The 17,799-nt window shown below is 34.1% G+C and overlaps 1 protein-coding gene across 2 annotated transcripts in view; it reads left to right on the forward strand.

Moving 5' to 3' along the window:
- Positions 1-3,926: 3,926 nt before the first annotated feature.
- Positions 3,927-17,799, forward strand: part of LOC132696131 (uncharacterized) — a 95,364-nt gene continuing 81,491 nt past the window's right edge. For both annotated transcript variants that reach the window (XM_060660762.1, XM_060660763.1), the window contains exon 1: positions 3,927-4,229. In XM_060660762.1, the coding sequence (XP_060516745.1) occupies positions 4,118-4,229 (112 nt within the window). In that variant the 5' untranslated portion in view covers positions 3,927-4,117. The remainder of the gene's footprint in view (positions 4,230-17,799) is intronic.

Genomic DNA, 17,799 nt, shown 5'->3' on the forward strand with positions numbered 1-17,799 from the left:
GTAACGTTAAAATCTCCCATCGAAATTTCCTTAAAATGAGCGATTTCACTGAAAATTTGAACTAAGGATTGGGTTTAAAAAAAGAGTGCAATTTGAACTGCCTTCGTATTTAGTCAAGGACAAAATCATTGACAAATATTACAACTAAAAAACCTGCTCGTGTGACAAAAATGTCTACAATCCTTTGGCCAAATAATACCAAAAATTGATTGATTGAAGGGGATATCGTAATTCTCGAAAACTGATACAAAAGCAACAAACTTAGTCTGGGTGTCAATAAAACGAAAAACATGAACTTTTCGTAAGATAAAAATCATCTGCCAAATTTGGATAACTTAACAGTGAATGATAATATTACTGTCCCTGACAGGTATTCTATAAAATATATCGGTATTACTTTAGACAGTTTGCTTAGATGGGATTTACACATTGCAAATGTAGTTTATTTACTTAGAGGGTTACTATCTACATTTTACTTCTTAAGAGACCTCCTAACAATACAACAATTAAAAACTATGTATACGCGCTGAATACAAACGCACCTATCATATGGCATCCTGGACTGGGGATGGAGTTTCAGAAAACCATGTTAAAAACCTTAAAACTCTGCAAAAATGGTTTATGAAAATAATATTTCGCAAACAAAATAATAATATAAAAAAATAATAAAATAAATTAACAATAAAATAATACCAAACAAATTTGCTGTTTCAGGAGCGGCCTGTTGGATATATAGAAGCTGTATTGTCTATTGGAATTAAATGATAGAAATAGAAATAGAAACCCGGAGTGGCGGCGGGTTCTGATGCACAACACAATGCTTAAAACGATTCAACGATCTGCGACTCGCTATATCAACCACAAAACAACCAATCAAAAATAAACTATATGAGCCACTCAAAATCCGACCTAACCAGTGCTTTTAGAAAGCCAGACAGATTATCTTCGCCGGTTCGCGTTCCTTCCACTTCGGAAAAAATACCAAAGTATGTTCCCACAAGTCCACATTATTTCGTATGACAGAATTATAACTCTTTAGTCTAGATCGATAAACAAAAAAAGTATCGACCACTTAAAACTAAGGGCCTAGACATATAATACAACCAAAAGTAAGTAAGTAAGTATTTTACAGTACCTTAACCTTCGCAGGACCGTGGTAAAACCCATCCCAACAGAGGTTTCTTCTGCATTAAGTAGGTATTGCCTGAGATGGACCGTAACGAATATTTGTAGAAAATTGAAACTTTTATTTGAAACGTAAATATTTTCGAATAAGTAGAAGTGTTTATTTTAACATCAGGTGATATGTATCGTTCTTAAGAGTTTAAGCTAAATTGCAATATGTTCGTATATATTACGGAGGTATTTGAATGTGATCCCTCCAGTAAGTACGTATTTATGTACCTGGTTCTCGAGCTTTGACCCTGCGAGGCTGTTTTCACTGGTGTCGAAGGGTAAGGGTAAGTACCTGTACTCTATTTATCTTACACGTAAGTTTGAAAATAATAATTTTTGTCTTGTGTGTCTGTCGATTAACAACATTCTTCTTCTTGTATTTTTGTGTTTTCTACGTAGTTCTTCGATTATTTTTTAAGACTATATTCGCGGTAAATAAAGGTGAGTTAAGAATACAGATAAATATTTATTAGAATCTTACAATTAAACATTTGTTGAAGGTTCTTTTTTTTTAAACTTAAAAATGTGGGGACCGTGGAATGAAGCAGATGTTCCCTTGTTAGAAGAAGACATGGAAAACAATGCAGAATTTGAAGACGAAATGGAGATGGTAGTCGGACCTAATGACAATTTAGAAGACGAACTACTTCAGCAAATAAAAAAACGGATCCATTTTTGTTTTGAATGTTTACAATTTTATAAGAAATTCGGAAGGAGAAGAAGGAGCAGCAATAGAAACAAGTGACATGAGCAAAGTTTCGAAGTCAACTGTAAGAAAAATTGTTGCAAATGGGATACTCAAGAGGAAAGTGAGAGAACATGCAGATCTAATTAGGCTTATAAAGTGAATTGTGTTTTAATCCTAGAAGAACTGCATAAAAAAGTACTGACAGACTTAAAAATTAGTTGTGCCAAAGAGTCGTTGCGTACGTCAAGTGCTAATGGAATCTCAAAGAATTTCGCAATGGAGGGTGGATTATTTAAATGCAATTGAACAATTTCGATAATAAAATAGGACAAACGTGGTTCGACACTCATGACACAGTAAAAAAAGGACGGTGCGATAACAGTAACAAGTGTGTACTAGACGTGCTACCTTCACATTTAAAACGCATAATAATTCTTCATGCTGGGTCCAAAAATGGTTGGGTGGAAGATGCCTTATGTTTGTCTGCCAAAAACGTCAAAGATTCAAGTGTGTATCACCATGACCGCGAAAATATTTGAGGACTGGTTTGAAAGTAAACTGTTGTCAAAGCTATCGCCAAATACTTCTTCAAATAAAGAAGAAATGAAAGAATATCTGTGCGAAAATGATTTATAGTTTCAAGAGAGCTACACGAAAAAACAACTTCTGGAATTATTAAAAATTTAAATAAGGACCACAAAATCGATTCGATAGCACAACAAAAGGGACATGAAATCTTGAGATTACCCCCGTATCACCGTATATTTAACCCAATCGAGATAATTTGGTCTGAGTTGAAAGCGCATATAAGAAGAAATAGTACTACACCAAAATTTAGTAATAGTACCATAAACGAAATTCGACAAGAGGTAACTAAAATATCGGTACAAAGGTGGCCTAACTGTGAAAAACGAGTAACAAAACAAAAAAAAATATTTATCAAGAACGATTAAGGACGGAGTTGATCATTGAACTTTATTATTATTATATTTAATATTTTGTATATTAATAATAATACTATGCAGAAATGTAATGAAATAGAACGCAATAAATTGTTACTTTGTACTATGTTTCAAGAATTGCTCGGCGAAAAAGATTGAATGCATACTTATATCCCGCTTGGAATGGTTACAGGTAAGGCACTGCTCGGCAGGGTGTTCTTTAAGGAGCTGCGGTTTTGGAGTAATAAACAGTAGGCAAAGTTATTCACGTGGTCGGACGTAGAAGCACTATATTTCTGGTTAAAGCATACAAGAAACTCAAAATTTTAAACCCTTTCATTGCCAAACAAAACAAAGGATAATTGTGACTGATAGAAAGGTTTTAAATGATCTTATTCACTTGAAGTTATTTATATCTGTACCATAGCACGACCTCGTCGTCTCTTAGTTCTGATGGTATCTGTTAAGCTTTTGATACGTTCCATGGATATAGTAATCTTTATCTTTCGTTCTCGGGGTTGTAGATTGTACTATTATAGTATTGATTTTTCTAAAATAAGCGTCGTGATTATAAAAAAAAATTAAATTAAAACCCCAGGATTTCATGCACCATTCTAACAATCATCGAAGACTGAAGATATAGTTCTAGTTTCAAGACTACTCTCTCTCTTTATTTTGTCACGAATGGACGCTTGGTATCGGTTTTTATATTTTCCAAGACCCTGTATTTTCGCGTTTGAATTTGTCTCGGCCTTGCCGACAAAAGAGACCGTACCGTCGGCAACTCGTCGCAAAGGGTGAAGCAAAACCTATTTTTCTTGTGCTCGAAACAAACAATGCCCCAAACTGCTCATAGTTCACGATTAAAGCACCAGCTAAACAAACCAGAACTAACCACTGATGCCTCTGTCCGCACCGAACAATCCCATTAGCCCTAAAGACTTTCGCAAATCTTTTGGGCAACGTTGCCACCCGCGTCGGTCTTCCAGCGAGCGAGCCGTCCACGTCGACGAAACTTGACAACGTGGGACGCGGCGCCGTCGTCGTAAAGATCGATTTTCCGGCGACGGAGTGCGCCAGCGTCGTCGGGTCTACAAATTTACAAACTACATTTGGTCGCCGCTAGTAGTAACTTACACATATCCGTTTTGAATCTTTACTAGTGGCCCACTTCAATCAGTTTTTTGCGACTGTTTTCAGTACCATCCCATCGGGGGGTAAGATGGAAGAATGGACGTTCGACGCCCGCAAGATCTCGGGCTAGATTCAACTAATATGTCTGTTCCGTGGTGTTTATGATATCGGACGTGAAATGATACTGAGGCAAGGGGGCGCCGGTCCCCCCTGGTTAGTGACTGTTTTCGTGTGTATTTATTTGGTGATCGTTTGTTCAGACATGGTCGCCGCTGATAAAAGCAAGTCTTGTAAGTAAATGAAAATTACGTTTTATAATTAATATATTTTGGTCTCAAAATCAACCTATTTTTTTGAAATTCTGTTCGGAAATTTTGGGATCCGTTTTTCTTGTAAGTACAGTGCAGGCTCTTTAATCAAAAATAAATAAAGCAATGCGATATTTTTACCGTTTGTATGTTACTAAGACAGCAAAATAAAAACAATTAAAACGAAGGTTATCAGCAAATAATAATAATAATAATAATAATAATAACAATAATTATATAAATACTTTTTTATTCAACAATTCCAGTAGACAAACTTTGGTTTTTAGTTTTGTAAAACAGTTTTGGTGAACAAAATGGGAAAATATATAAGCTAATCGGAATTTCTTTAGATTTATATGTGTTACAGAAAGCGGAATAATGACAATTAAAACCGAAATTATCGTCAAATTATAATAATAACAATTATTATTCAAATAATCCAGTATACATTGACATGTTTAACAAAAAAAACGTTCCATTAAACAACAAATATGTTTTATGTTTATATTTAAGTTAAGTAATGCATGGGCATTGAAATATAAGAATTCATTGAGTTCTAAAAAATTGAAGCGTTGTAAGGCTTATCGTATTTCTAATATTAAGATCATGAACGCGCTTGCAAATCCTTAAAATGTTCGCTACGATAATTCATTTTCAATCAGTTCGTATCTATATAAAGGTATGAAATATGATCAAACTTCACCTAGAAACAATGCGGAGACATGAGTTTTTTACTGTTTTTATTGGTATTCTACTCTCTAGATCCATGCAATTCTTTCGCAAGCTCTTGCTTAAAATATCTCAGTTATGGTAGAGTGTGTTTAGAAAATTGATTTTAAGTGTTCCTTAAATCGAAGGTGAACATCCAGATTCTTGGCTACATTTTTTGAAATTTTGAACATATAAACTTTTAGAATTGTATCAGTGAAACATTGACACATTTATAAATATCATCGCGAAGTCTGACAACATTGCTTTTAGCATTTTTGGATTCTACATGTTCAAAAACCCCCATGTATTGAACTTTATCGTTCCAGGTTTGGCAGTTTTGGAGATATTTAAGCGTCCCCGTATTTTTTATTAACCCTTTTTAGATATTTACAATTGACAATTGAACAGAAAGATTTAATACAATACGCCAAATGATGTTTAACGAAATATTTAAACAAATTAAAATATTTCCGACATAGACCAAGTAATAGACGCTACTAAGTAATTAATTTAAATAACTTTCCTACGTGTCAGTCTTACTTATTTGCAACAATAACGCGAACTCGAACATCAAGAAATTACATAACAAAGGGCCACCCTGTATAGTAACTACTCTTGCAGAGAATATTTAATATATTTTTCACGCAAAATTCCTAGACCGCTTAAGGAAACAAAGTTTTGCAAATTTTTGTGAGATATGAAACAAGACTTTAATCTCAGTTAAAAAAAATATGGAGATTTGAAGAAAGGGAAAGAAAGGAAAATGCTAATTTTATCTAAAAAATTAGTCCTTAAAATCCCCGTGCTGAATTTTGAATTGTCATATAATTGTAGAGCAAGAGTTGGTTCTAAGCAGGGTCGGTGATAAAAAATTCGCTGCTGTCTATTCTAAATAAATAAACGGGAGCCATTTTTATTTCCACGATAATGGTGCGTCTCTCTAATAAGAAAGGCATCAGGCAACAAATTTTTAAGGGAGCCCGAACACAACCACATGAAAATTTATTGCCAGTTTCTGACTTCGTTGAAAATTTATGAAGACAGATCTGAAATTTTCCCGTCCGAGTCTATATGTATGCTAATGTCGCCCGAGGAGACACTTTAAATGTTTGTTTGCCGCGAGTGAAGAGGAAAATGGGAAAGATCTGTTTTTGTCGCCAGGAGATTTTCGAATTTCGGGTTAAGTAGGTTACATCTAGGATCGTATTACAGATATTATCAAAATATTATTTAATTTTAAAAAAATAATTTCGCAACTAGTACATTATTAGCCAAATCCACCCAGTTTAAGTCGGTTTTGATTGCATTTAACTTGGCCTGTCGGTGTATTTTTTTTTGAAAATTCTCCATTATTTAACAGAAAATGAAAAGTTCAAATAATAGCGAGAATTGAAGATGGGTGGTGAAAGAGCAAAAACACTATTTCAAGAATTAAAAAACGTTCGAATTAAGAGGAGTTTTGAGAAGAACAGTGGGTTTTCAAGACTATACAGGATTTCTTTGGTTTCAACCAACCGCCAGCAGAAGAGTCACAGAAAAAATACGTAGATGCGAAAAAATGATATTTACAGAAGTAGGGACGGCAAAACACGATTCAAACATTAGTGATTTTGCTTTTTGAACTGGTCGATTTTCAGTAAATGTATGGGGTTGGATAAGAACTTTTGCGATTGAGTGTTCTGAAAGATCTCATGGAGAAATATGTACAAATAACTCATTCATCTTTCAGCCCAGTTACTGCCCGGTCCATACCGCGAATGGTGCGAGGGAATGGTTTCATCGTATTAATATTAAAGTCTTGCTATGGCCCGCCTACAGTCTCGATATTACTCCCATGGAAAATGTTTGGGGTCTAACTGTGGAACCAATACATAAAAGAAATTTTAGCGCAAACAATCCTATTGAATTATGTGATCTTATTTACTGGAACGGGAAGAACTTAACCAAATATTATAGTGAAATGGTGAGTGAAATTGTTTCAAACAGGCTACAAGAATGATCATAAATAGACCAAATATTAAATTAATATAATTTTATTATAAAACTTTTACAATTACTCGTTATTAAAATGTATGAAGGACACCACAAACAACTTCATCGTATATAAGAATTACGAATTATAAAAATTTCATCAGGTTTTCTACAATAAAACTGTGCATTTAATAAGCCTAAACGTAAATTAATTATTCTCACAAATCGTCAAAACTATCGTAGTCAAACTAAAACCACGTTGACAGTTAACTTAAACTGTCAATTCTTAACTAATGGTGTGGCTACACTATTTACATATGCTTGGAATGTGGTTTAGTTGCTATATAGCTATTTCGTATTACTTGCTCTTTCTCTAATTTATGGTAATTTGTTTGGTAATTGAAATTGCTAAAAATTACCATTATTTACCGACGCTGCTGGTGATTTGAGAGAAAGTTTAACAAGGAACATTATATGACTGCAATATCCCGGAAATGTCGGAAGTGACTCGTATCCGTGAATCTCACGTGGTAAAGTGGCGCTGTATAATTAGGCATTTTACGGAAGGGAGTAGAAAAAAGTTATTTACGAGTGCCGACTACAGCTTAATCCAAATAGTCGAATCAAAAATAGTCACATGACCAACTAAATGAAATTTTTATTTACATATTAGTTATAGTATTACTTATACTTTCATATGTTCCTAAAATTTTGAGGATATTGACTTCAAAGAATAATCAAAACTATGAAGATTTCTTGCATCCCTTTCTAAAACTCTATCGTATATAAGAATTATGAATTGATAAAATTTCCACACTTTTTGGACAATAAATCGGTCACAACTGTGCATGTGATAACCTTAAATAGAACTTATTGAGTTTGTTCTTTTCTAATTTATGGAAAAACAATATTCTTTGTCTGATAATTCCAGTGAATAAAAACTACCATTAAAATAATAAGAAATAAATAATTCTTGGGTGATTTCAACACATCACCGAAAGATTATTCCAGGACGGTTTTTACGCATCCTGCATATTTAATTTTGCCCCATTTTATCTCTACTGCTGGAATCACCATTCAAACCACTCAAATTTAGCGATCCTTTATTTTTGTGTTCTGCGCCAGACAATACTAAAAAGATTATTTCGATCAATCCAAATTATCCGCGTCTGCGGATACAAATCTGAATTGCTAAGTTCGCCAGAGTTATACGAAAATTAAACCCTAGGCGATATCGCTATTTGACACTGAACCTTACTTGGGAAATCAATTATCATCAAGATCAAATACCCGCGATAACTTAGTCGTCGGGGGCGGCGAATGCGGTTTAAATTCGGCATTGGTTTTGCCAAAACGAAACCATTATGTTGCTGCGTCATCAGTCATTTATTCGACCATTAGTAAAATGCGAACTTTATCGGTAAATAAATTGTGATCCAGATTCCCATAAAAAAATCAATCTATCAAAATATTTAATTTTTCAATGCGAAAATAGTTATTTGCAAAAATTTTTTTTAGTGTTCTCTATTTTTTTTTACTGAAAATGACCTTTTTATAAATCAAAATGGCTTGGCATAGTTTCAGTTTATTTTTTTATGGAATAGTGGTTCATGTGGCACTTTATTTTCAAGGCCTTATATCCCTAATTGAACTTTTGATTTGATTAGTGGCCAGCAGTTTTGCTTTTTAGGTACCGTAGCTTTCGTCGGTAAGTAATTAAAGAAATCACCAACATGGTAATAATAGTGGTAATAATAAAATGAACTAGTCGAGTGTGTTCAAAATCGATGATAAAATTTAGTATAAAAAACCTTTCAAAATATACAAAAAATTATCCGAAACTATGACTTAGGGAAATATCATTTTCAGTAAAATAAATTAGAGAATTGTCTCATTTCATACCACCGCCAAAAAAGAAATAGAGCATTGCTGAAGAAAACAGAAATTCGTAAAATAAATAAGACAGACAGATACGATCTTGTCTTGAAAAAAGGTATAAACTTTTCCTGCTGTCAGTTTTGACTGAATGAATGAATAATCAAAAGCAATTTTCTGTTTTTCGCATCTCCAAGCAAAAACAACGGTTTAAAATTTGATAAACTATTTTGAAAATGAAAGGCAAAGTGGAAATATATATAACACTGAAAATATTCCCAATAATAATGTGACAAGCTACCACATCCGTCTGCTACGCAAAGCACCAGCCTCGTCAAGTTCTAAAACTGAAATCCAAGAATATTTTGAATTACTTTAAGTCCCAGTGTTTTAATTTGATAAAAAAATGCAATTAATAACATATCAATCGAGAACTGAGGTCTATTACATTTCTATACCAAAAAAAAAAAAAAACAGAAACCCTATTATAATTAATCTCAAGGTCGACTCTGATAGTGAATTAGATTTAGGTATGCATAGCTTTGAATTTAGTGTATATATTTAATGTCATTGTTTTTCCTTAGTGTAATTTAATAAAAGAAAATATTACCGAAACCTTGGAGAGTCCTTCACTAATATTCTTCCCTTTAATATCCACCGGACCCGAGTTTTATTGCCGTCGGCAGCTAACTTCCATAACTGCGGGCAAAAGCCAGCACGATGAACATTGAGACAGACTGTACCTGTGAACCCAGGTACTTGAAGGCTTTCACTCCTTCGAATGACTCATCAGCTTATGGCTCTTGGTACCCTGGCCCCTATTCTCTTTAATCTCTTCTATGTGTATAAGCCCTTCCTTTGTGTCACACATGATCCCGAAATCGTAAGCGTATGCCAAAGCCTTGAATTTCTTACCGAATTTTACACCTTCATCTACATCATCAAGCCCTTATCACATAGTCCAGAGCTAAGATAAATGTTTATGGTGTATGTAAATGTTGAGGGTGTGGCCCACTATTAATATGAAAGGGTTCTGACGTTGTTCTTTCAAATTTAACTCTGGCGTTGGATTCCAGGACGCACGTCTTCGTTGTATTAATGAGATTATTTGATTATTTGGGAAACCGCAGTGGTTATTGTCATAAGCCTGCATATAGTTTGCCTGGGCATGGGCTGGGCTTATTCCCATTGTTTTTCCAAAATCTGGTCTCCCCCTTCGGACAATAGAGAGGCCTCTATAGTTCTGACATACCTTTTTCGGGCCTTTCTTCTTTGCTTTAGATGTGTCTGACATGAATGTGTTACATTTGGTCCAATCTAATATAAAAGTTCGGTTTGAATACCGATAGGGTCTTTCTATTTTTTAAGTTTTTTATGGCTTTTTAGATTTCGTCCACAGAAAGAAAAATCACTTTTCCATTTTCATTATACCTTACTTCCTGCAACAGATTATCTGGCTGTTTAATAGCTCTCCAAAATATGGATTCCACCCCTCCGCGCTCTGTTGTTTTTCCTTTTTCTGTCCGTTCATTTCTGGCTTGGAAATTTTTTCGCGTTTGCCATATTTCTTCATAAAAGTTTGTTATTCTTCCCTGATCATAGTGTTGCCCTATATCATCAATCTTTTCCTTCATGTATCTCTTCTTTCTTCACTTTATAATTTTATTAACTTTAGTTTTAATTTGGTCATATTCCATCTGATAGTGAAGATTGGTCAGATATTTGTCTTTATATTGCTTTTCGATTTTAATTTGTTTTTCCCCATATTTGAAATAATTATCCAGATTAAATACCGGCAATTTTAGATAGTTGTTAAAATAAATGAACTGTTTAATATTTATACTAATTCTTAATTAAGCCATCGAACTAATCAACATAATTTAGCCATTTTTTGGAAATGTTTAATACATACGTAACGTAACTACACTACGTAACTACACTACGTAAAGTAATAAAACTCCTTTTCCTTTCTTCGAGTATATTTGTAATTGCTCAACATTTTCGTAGTCTGTGTTTTCTGATTTGGTTCTTATAATTAATGACATTCGGATCTGCATGATAGCACAAAACAAATTATTAATACCCAAATAGTATAGCACGGGATAGTTTTTGCCCTGTGAATTCTCTAACAATGAAAAGATTTTTATTTTGTTAATATTTTTCGAAATCAAAACCGTAGCAAATTATACTAAAGTCTTTTGTTCGTCGGATTTAGTACTTTTTTTTATTAATATTAGATTTTGCTTTGTATGAATTCTCGGATAATAGCGAGGCTAAATGGGATCGAACGTGAACACTGGGACAGCAAAGCATAAAGGGTTAAAAAGTTCAAGGGATAATTTACTCTGCTATGATACGGCAAAAGTTTCGACATCGGATATTTAGAATCCGTATTCAAACTCGAACTCTGTCGAAACAGGAAGTTCGGATGCCAAAATCATTGCTTCCTGGTAAATTTACGTTCTGATTTACGGTCATTAACAAAGAACTATCGATGGAACTATAATAGAGGACAACTTCGCGTTTGCCATTTTCAAATTGTTTGTTACGGCTGTAGCTGTCAAATTAAGTATCGCTGTTTTGAATAATACCAATCGGACTTTGTTTCAATGTTTATTATCTCTCGTTTTCGCGTTAAATTATCAAGAGCAATTTATCCGCGACCTCGTTTTAAATGGAAAGACTAGATATAATATGGATAAATGAACGTCGCAATGTTTTCTATGACAGCTGTTTTTTATATTAGTGCCAATGTTAAATTATTAAAATTGAACTACAATTTACCATAGTGAAATAAAATTCAAATATGGCTGTATGGTCATTAGATCAAAGAATACTTGTTATGGTGCGTTTCTTAATACCAGAGAAGTAAAATTCCGTATTTCAGTTTTTAAGACCAGAATAGTTCCTAAATTAAGGTCACATAAATTTGAGTATAACAGGAAAACGAGTTTGGAGAATGAAAGTAATGTGAGCGGCTTTACTACTGGTGATTTATTAGAATAAAAAATATAGATGATATAATTGTAGAGATGGGCAGATGATTGAAATATTAATTATTCTAAGAATAGAAAAATAAAAACCTACATAATAAATAATATTAGCCATGATGTTCCGAGTAGCCAGATGACATAGTTGCTGGAGTCCAGAGAAATAATAAGGGACTCTTCAGTGTTTTCAGGCATGTTATCGGCTACCCACATTTTTTCTTCTATTTTAATCACATGTTCGGCGCACTTACTCCATTTTTTACAAATCGAATTATCCCCTTTTGCAAGAGGGTTTCAACGTACTCCACAATTTTTTCCATGAAATATTCCGAGTATCCAGTTTTGAGCATCTTATGTAGAAAGGAGGCTGGGTGAAGTTTTTGTCCATCGCCGATGTTAAGCCAGCATTTTTTTTTCACCTTTTCACTAACATGATCTTTGAGTTTTAGATTGAATATGAAACGAATACATGCGATTATATAAGCAGGTACTGCGAGCTAGTTTCAGTTAAACTCTGAAGAAGCCAACAGAGTGAAACGTCAGCAAGATCAGTTCATCAACAACCGACGACGGAGGAATCCGGAAGATTTGTAAATAGTATTATAGTAAATAGTCTATGGAATTTTCTTTGAACAATGAATATCTCAGTTGGGTGTAGATAACTGGGTCTTTCTCTATTAAAAGCGATTTTCTGTTTTGAGTTTTGGTTAGTTTGATTAGTTAGTTTCTCCTTGGAATTAACCTCAAATGCTAATAAAATGTTTATTTAAACTTGTTGTCTCCTTAGTTTTTGAACAACCTGGCCTTAGACGATCTTTTACATGAACTGTTTCTATAAATTCTCTAAATTTGACTCACTGTGGATCTTTTAATGGTTCTTTCGTTATATTTTTCCTTAAAAAAACATACAAATTTGTTCTTGAGTTCTCGGTTTGTCTCTATTTCTCTTTCTTTACTGACAGAAATGTAATTGTGACAATTTAAGGACTTTTTTTACTCGTATTAGCTACTTACTACTTCATTTCAAAAATAAATTTCTGTTTTTTGTTCTTGTGTGGTATACCAGGCGAATTATGCGTGAATGATGAATTTAAAAAATGGTGCCCATTAAACAAATAATCGACAGCCCATTTTTGCAACACACTGTATATTTTTATTTACTGAGCATTTTTCTTAAAATCCAATACCTGCTTTTAAAATGAATTTGTTCCATATTTAATATATATATATATATATATATATATATATATATATATATATATATATATATATATATATATATATATATATATATATATATATATATATATATATATATATATATATATATATATATATATATATATATTCTCACGTATTGATTCACGGATGGAAAATTGTGATGACACTATATTCCGGGATATCATCCGTTCGCTCGTTGAACTCCGACTGGAATCCTGCATCCGACTGGAATCCTGCAAATCCTGCATCCGACTGGAATCCTGCAGACGTTTCGCCAAAATCTCACTTGGCATCTTCAATGCTCGCGCTCCGAGTGTTCGAAGTGTTTGAGGCGTGAGGCGGGGAGCTCGCGAAGCCTGGGTGAGAGAACGGGCCTTGGTGGGCTGGAAGGTTGCTCCGGGAATAAGGCAGACGAGGCCTATGATGGATAGACCCGCCCTCCCTCGGACCAGGGAGCTGCTCGGATTGACCAGAAGGGAAAACTAGCAGGGTCCTACACAGGACATTGCAGACTTAGGAGCCATCTTTGCTTGTTAGGCATTGGAGACGACCCGGAGTGCAGGTGGTGCATGCAGGGGGAGGAGATCCCGTATCATCTGCTCACCGAATGCCCTGCTTTGACATGGGCAACATTTGGGATCTTCGGAACGGCCCTGATCGATCCTGACTCAGTTCACGGTATTGGGCTAAAGGAGTTGCTAACCTTCGATAGGAGAGGCGGCATTCCGGACGCCCTCTAGGGCGGTGTAGGGGCACAACGGGCCCCTCTGGTGGCCTAAGTGCTTGGATATAAGATAAGATAAGATATTTTCCAAATGAATTCCGCATAATTTAACCGAAACTCAAAAAAGGATCGTGTTGATTGACGTCAGTGGTTACAGGCTACGAATCTTGGATATATGCTGATACTGAAAGGAAACCACATTCTACTGTTTAACTATTTTATGATGAACCCAATCCCATTAAAGTTCTTCGTTCCTGGGACATTACCAAGAACAGCAAACGTCTTATCATTCTTCATCACGACATTGCCAGCTCCCATAAAGCACATCAAACAACTTAATACTTAAAGGAGAAAACCATCGAAGTTAATTTTCCAAGGAAACTTCAACAGGCTACTGTAATGCTATTTACAAATCTTCTGGATTCCTCTTGCGACAGTTGTGGTGGAATCGAACTTGCTGGCGCTTCGCCAATCATCCTGTTGGCTTCTTCTGAGCTTAAATAAAACTGTTTCGTCAGCAAGTTCGATTCAGCAACAATCGACGCAGGAAGAATAGAAAAGTTTTGTAAGTAGTAACATGACGATTCAACAGCTGATCGCGGTGTGTTATGCTCAAGTAATACTAGAGCAATAAATATATAAGTTTTTGGGAAAATTCTACTTAACTCCGGAATTTTTTCTCATGCGGAAGAAAAGACTTCTCGTACTTCTGGTCAGAACATATAACAGACTGCCAAATCCAATTAGAAATAGTTGGTTGCTGTTTGGCTTAATGTATGTATGTTGAATTGAGTGTCTCTAATATTGATAACTGTCGTGTCTTGTTTGGTGGCCCAATCTTGTTATGGTAAGGGGAATAAAGAAATGTTGATTTGATTTGGTTTATTAGATGTATTTGTTAAGAAAGGCTGTGATTTCTTTCCAAATAACCGACATGAAACTGTGACCAGAATGGTTTCTGTGGAGTTGCCTCCAACGCTTTGGATCTTTTAAGCTGAGAATTTCCAAACTTATAACAGATCTTGCAGTTTCGTTGCTCGCTACATATCCCGAACTGTACCGGGCACCCTAAAAGATCGCAAACAAAACCCCTATTGTCTCATTAAACCCAATTTCCAATCAAGCGTCGCCACACGAACGAAAATCGATCAAGGACGGCCACAAAATTTTATATCGGTAATTCTAGAAGCCCGTCGTCGGAAAATGGATACTTTTTCTCTGGGGCCAATTAAAGTTCGGAACTTCGGCGGTTTTTTTAATTAAAAACCCGCCATTCGACCGGCGGGCACTTAAATTTTCCTATACTTTTTTGTTCGAAAGTAATTACGTCGAAGAAAGATTTTCTTCGGGCAAAGTCATCCGACGTTCTCAGATTTGTCGCTGTCTGTTAATTTAACAGAGATTTATTGTTGCCTGGAAGTCGATTCAGATTGGACTAGCCGTCAGTGGCGTAAAGCAGCATTTATAAAATAAAAAAGAAGTAAAAGCTCTTTAAAGAAAATTTGCACATAAAAATTAAGTCTCCTTCCACAATGATTGAAAATACTCTAGAAATCAGTGACATTCTTTATTCTTCATCTTCGTCGCATTCAGGGATATGTTCGTTTTGTTCAAAGCAGAAACGATACTTTAAATTTATCTATTGGAAGTTTGTCACTTAGGCAGTTCATGGGTGTTTAGCTCTTAAGACTTCATGTGGATAGCACTCTCAATTGAAAAGGTCATTTTGAAAATATTAAGCATAAGTTTGGGAGGGTTATATGTTTAGAAATTAGAAATATGGTATAAGGATTTTCTATGTAGCATAATTTTTGGGTTAAGTATGTTCCCATGTGTCGTATTCCTAACCTGTTTTGTTTTGGTATAATGAATTTGAATGATTTTCTTATATATTTAGTGAGGGATCCTAAACAACCCTGTAATTGTCAAGGGACTAGGGAAATGCTGATTTGATTGATGAAATGTTGTTGACTATTGTAGCCTGACTATTTAGCCTGAAGCCAAAATCTGTATTTTTTAATATTTTTTTTATAAACTTAGTTTCGTTAGTCACTTTCTGAAATATGTATCAGAGTAAACTTATCAAAAAATGTGATCTCCCACATTTTAAGGGTCGAAGGGAGAATTTTCATTTGTTTATTTTTGTAGATGTGCCATGAATTGTAATAATTTGACACTTGTGAAATCATTAATGTCAATCAGATCAAACTTCAAAAACGTCGTTGTCATGTTAATGTCAAAAATCAATCAGAATGGTCAACCTCGAACAATAACATCCTCTCATCTTGAGGATAACGATATACTGGCGGTAAATCGAACAAACCCCACGCATGGGCGTATAAATCCAAGTTCTTACGCACATCAAAAAAAGGTGATGTGAGTAAAAGATTAAATTATTTTTATTGGGCCCGAGGTAAATTTTTAAATGATAGGCATTTTCTGAAGAAGATTGTGCTTACTGATGTGTAAAGCTCAATATTTCCAGAAAGTCAATGTCCGGTGTGGGATGTTGGGACGCTAATTAATAGGTCGTTTTTTCTTTAATTAATCTTTGAATGCTGGACGTTCTCTGAATGTGCTGCAGGATATGTATTTTCAACTAAATAGTGTATGAGTTTTAAAAAAACAAGGTCCAGAAATTGGGACGAACTTTGTGCCAGAATAAGACAAGCCTGTCAAAAAATTAACATCTCAGAACTTAGACGAGTATCCAGGCAGAATTTGAATTATTTTCTTAAACTTCTAATCTAATACTTGTTCCTTTGAGTTAGTGTTATTTATTTTATTGAAGAATTTAAATTAGACGAACTACCCAATAGAATTTATTAACTTATCAAATTTAAAAATCAACTTTTAATAATTCTGTGTATTGACGGAAATAATTAAAAATCTAAAAATGCGAATTTTGTCATGAAATTTGGTATGTCGGTTTAGAATAATATTCGGAACAACCTTTTCAAATATTTTTTTCCGATATCTCTAACCTACCAGACTGTGCAAAATTGCAAATTTGTATTTATTTAGTTAGCCAAAATAGAGGAGTGTCTTCACTTAATATTATTAATGCTTAATCTTAATATATATAATACCATTTTTTGGAATGTTTTGTAAATTAGTTTGTGGTTTAAGCTGTACCAATACAGATAGTACTTTGGTGATAATATTTAAAAAGCCCTTTTTTCTTAAAGGAACTAACACAAATTGAATTGAATTGAATCTAATAAACCACTTCTGAAAAAAAATAAGTATAATCTGGCTTAGGTTGTCTGTAGCGATTTTCTTACTACAAGATCTATTTGAACGTATAGCGCGTTCTAAATAGCACAGTTGAAATTATATTTATGTATCAAAAATTGCAATTCGTATTTATTGCGTGTGGACTGCTTTTTAGACTTTAGACGTTGTTATTGTTTATTGTTATTATTAAATTATTTCAGCATAAGGTTAGATATTTTTTGATAAATAAATGGGTTTGTGTATTCTATTATTTTTTATAAGTTGATATAATTAAAGTCTGTTCATAGATATATGAAAGTGACTAACGGCAAGTTGTAAGAATGAAATATGGCCGAACAGGTCCGTACTTTGCTTAGAATTTAATTATTTGGGGTTTTGTTAGGAAAGATACTAAAGAATATTTATTTATTTATGTATGTATTTATGTTTAAATCTAAAATAAAATTGCAAATTATTTTTATTACCTACTCAAATTACTTAAAATTATTCACATAATATATCAGTATCACTATCGTTATCATCGCCTGTTCTAATTATTATTTGTTCTATATTATTTGCAATATGGATATACGATTGTTCTATATGTTTAACAGAATTTGCCCAACTTTGTTTGGAGGGATGTTAAAAACTTCTGTTTCTATCAGTTTGAGGACATTGGAGTTAACACGGGGAAAAACATTGTTACGACAAATGGCAGATTTCAGTTGGTGCCAAACATGTTCAATGGGATTAAATATACAGTGGTAAGGTGGAAACCTTAAAACTGTATGCCCTAGATTTTTTGCATAATTATCACAGACGCATTCCTTTTGTAGGTTCAAGC

This window comes from Cylas formicarius, unplaced genomic scaffold (assembly GCF_029955315.1).
Source record: "Cylas formicarius isolate icCylForm1 unplaced genomic scaffold, icCylForm1.1 PGA_scaffold_1__22_contigs__length_36826433, whole genome shotgun sequence".
Lineage (NCBI taxonomy): Eukaryota > Metazoa > Arthropoda > Insecta > Coleoptera > Brentidae > Cylas > Cylas formicarius.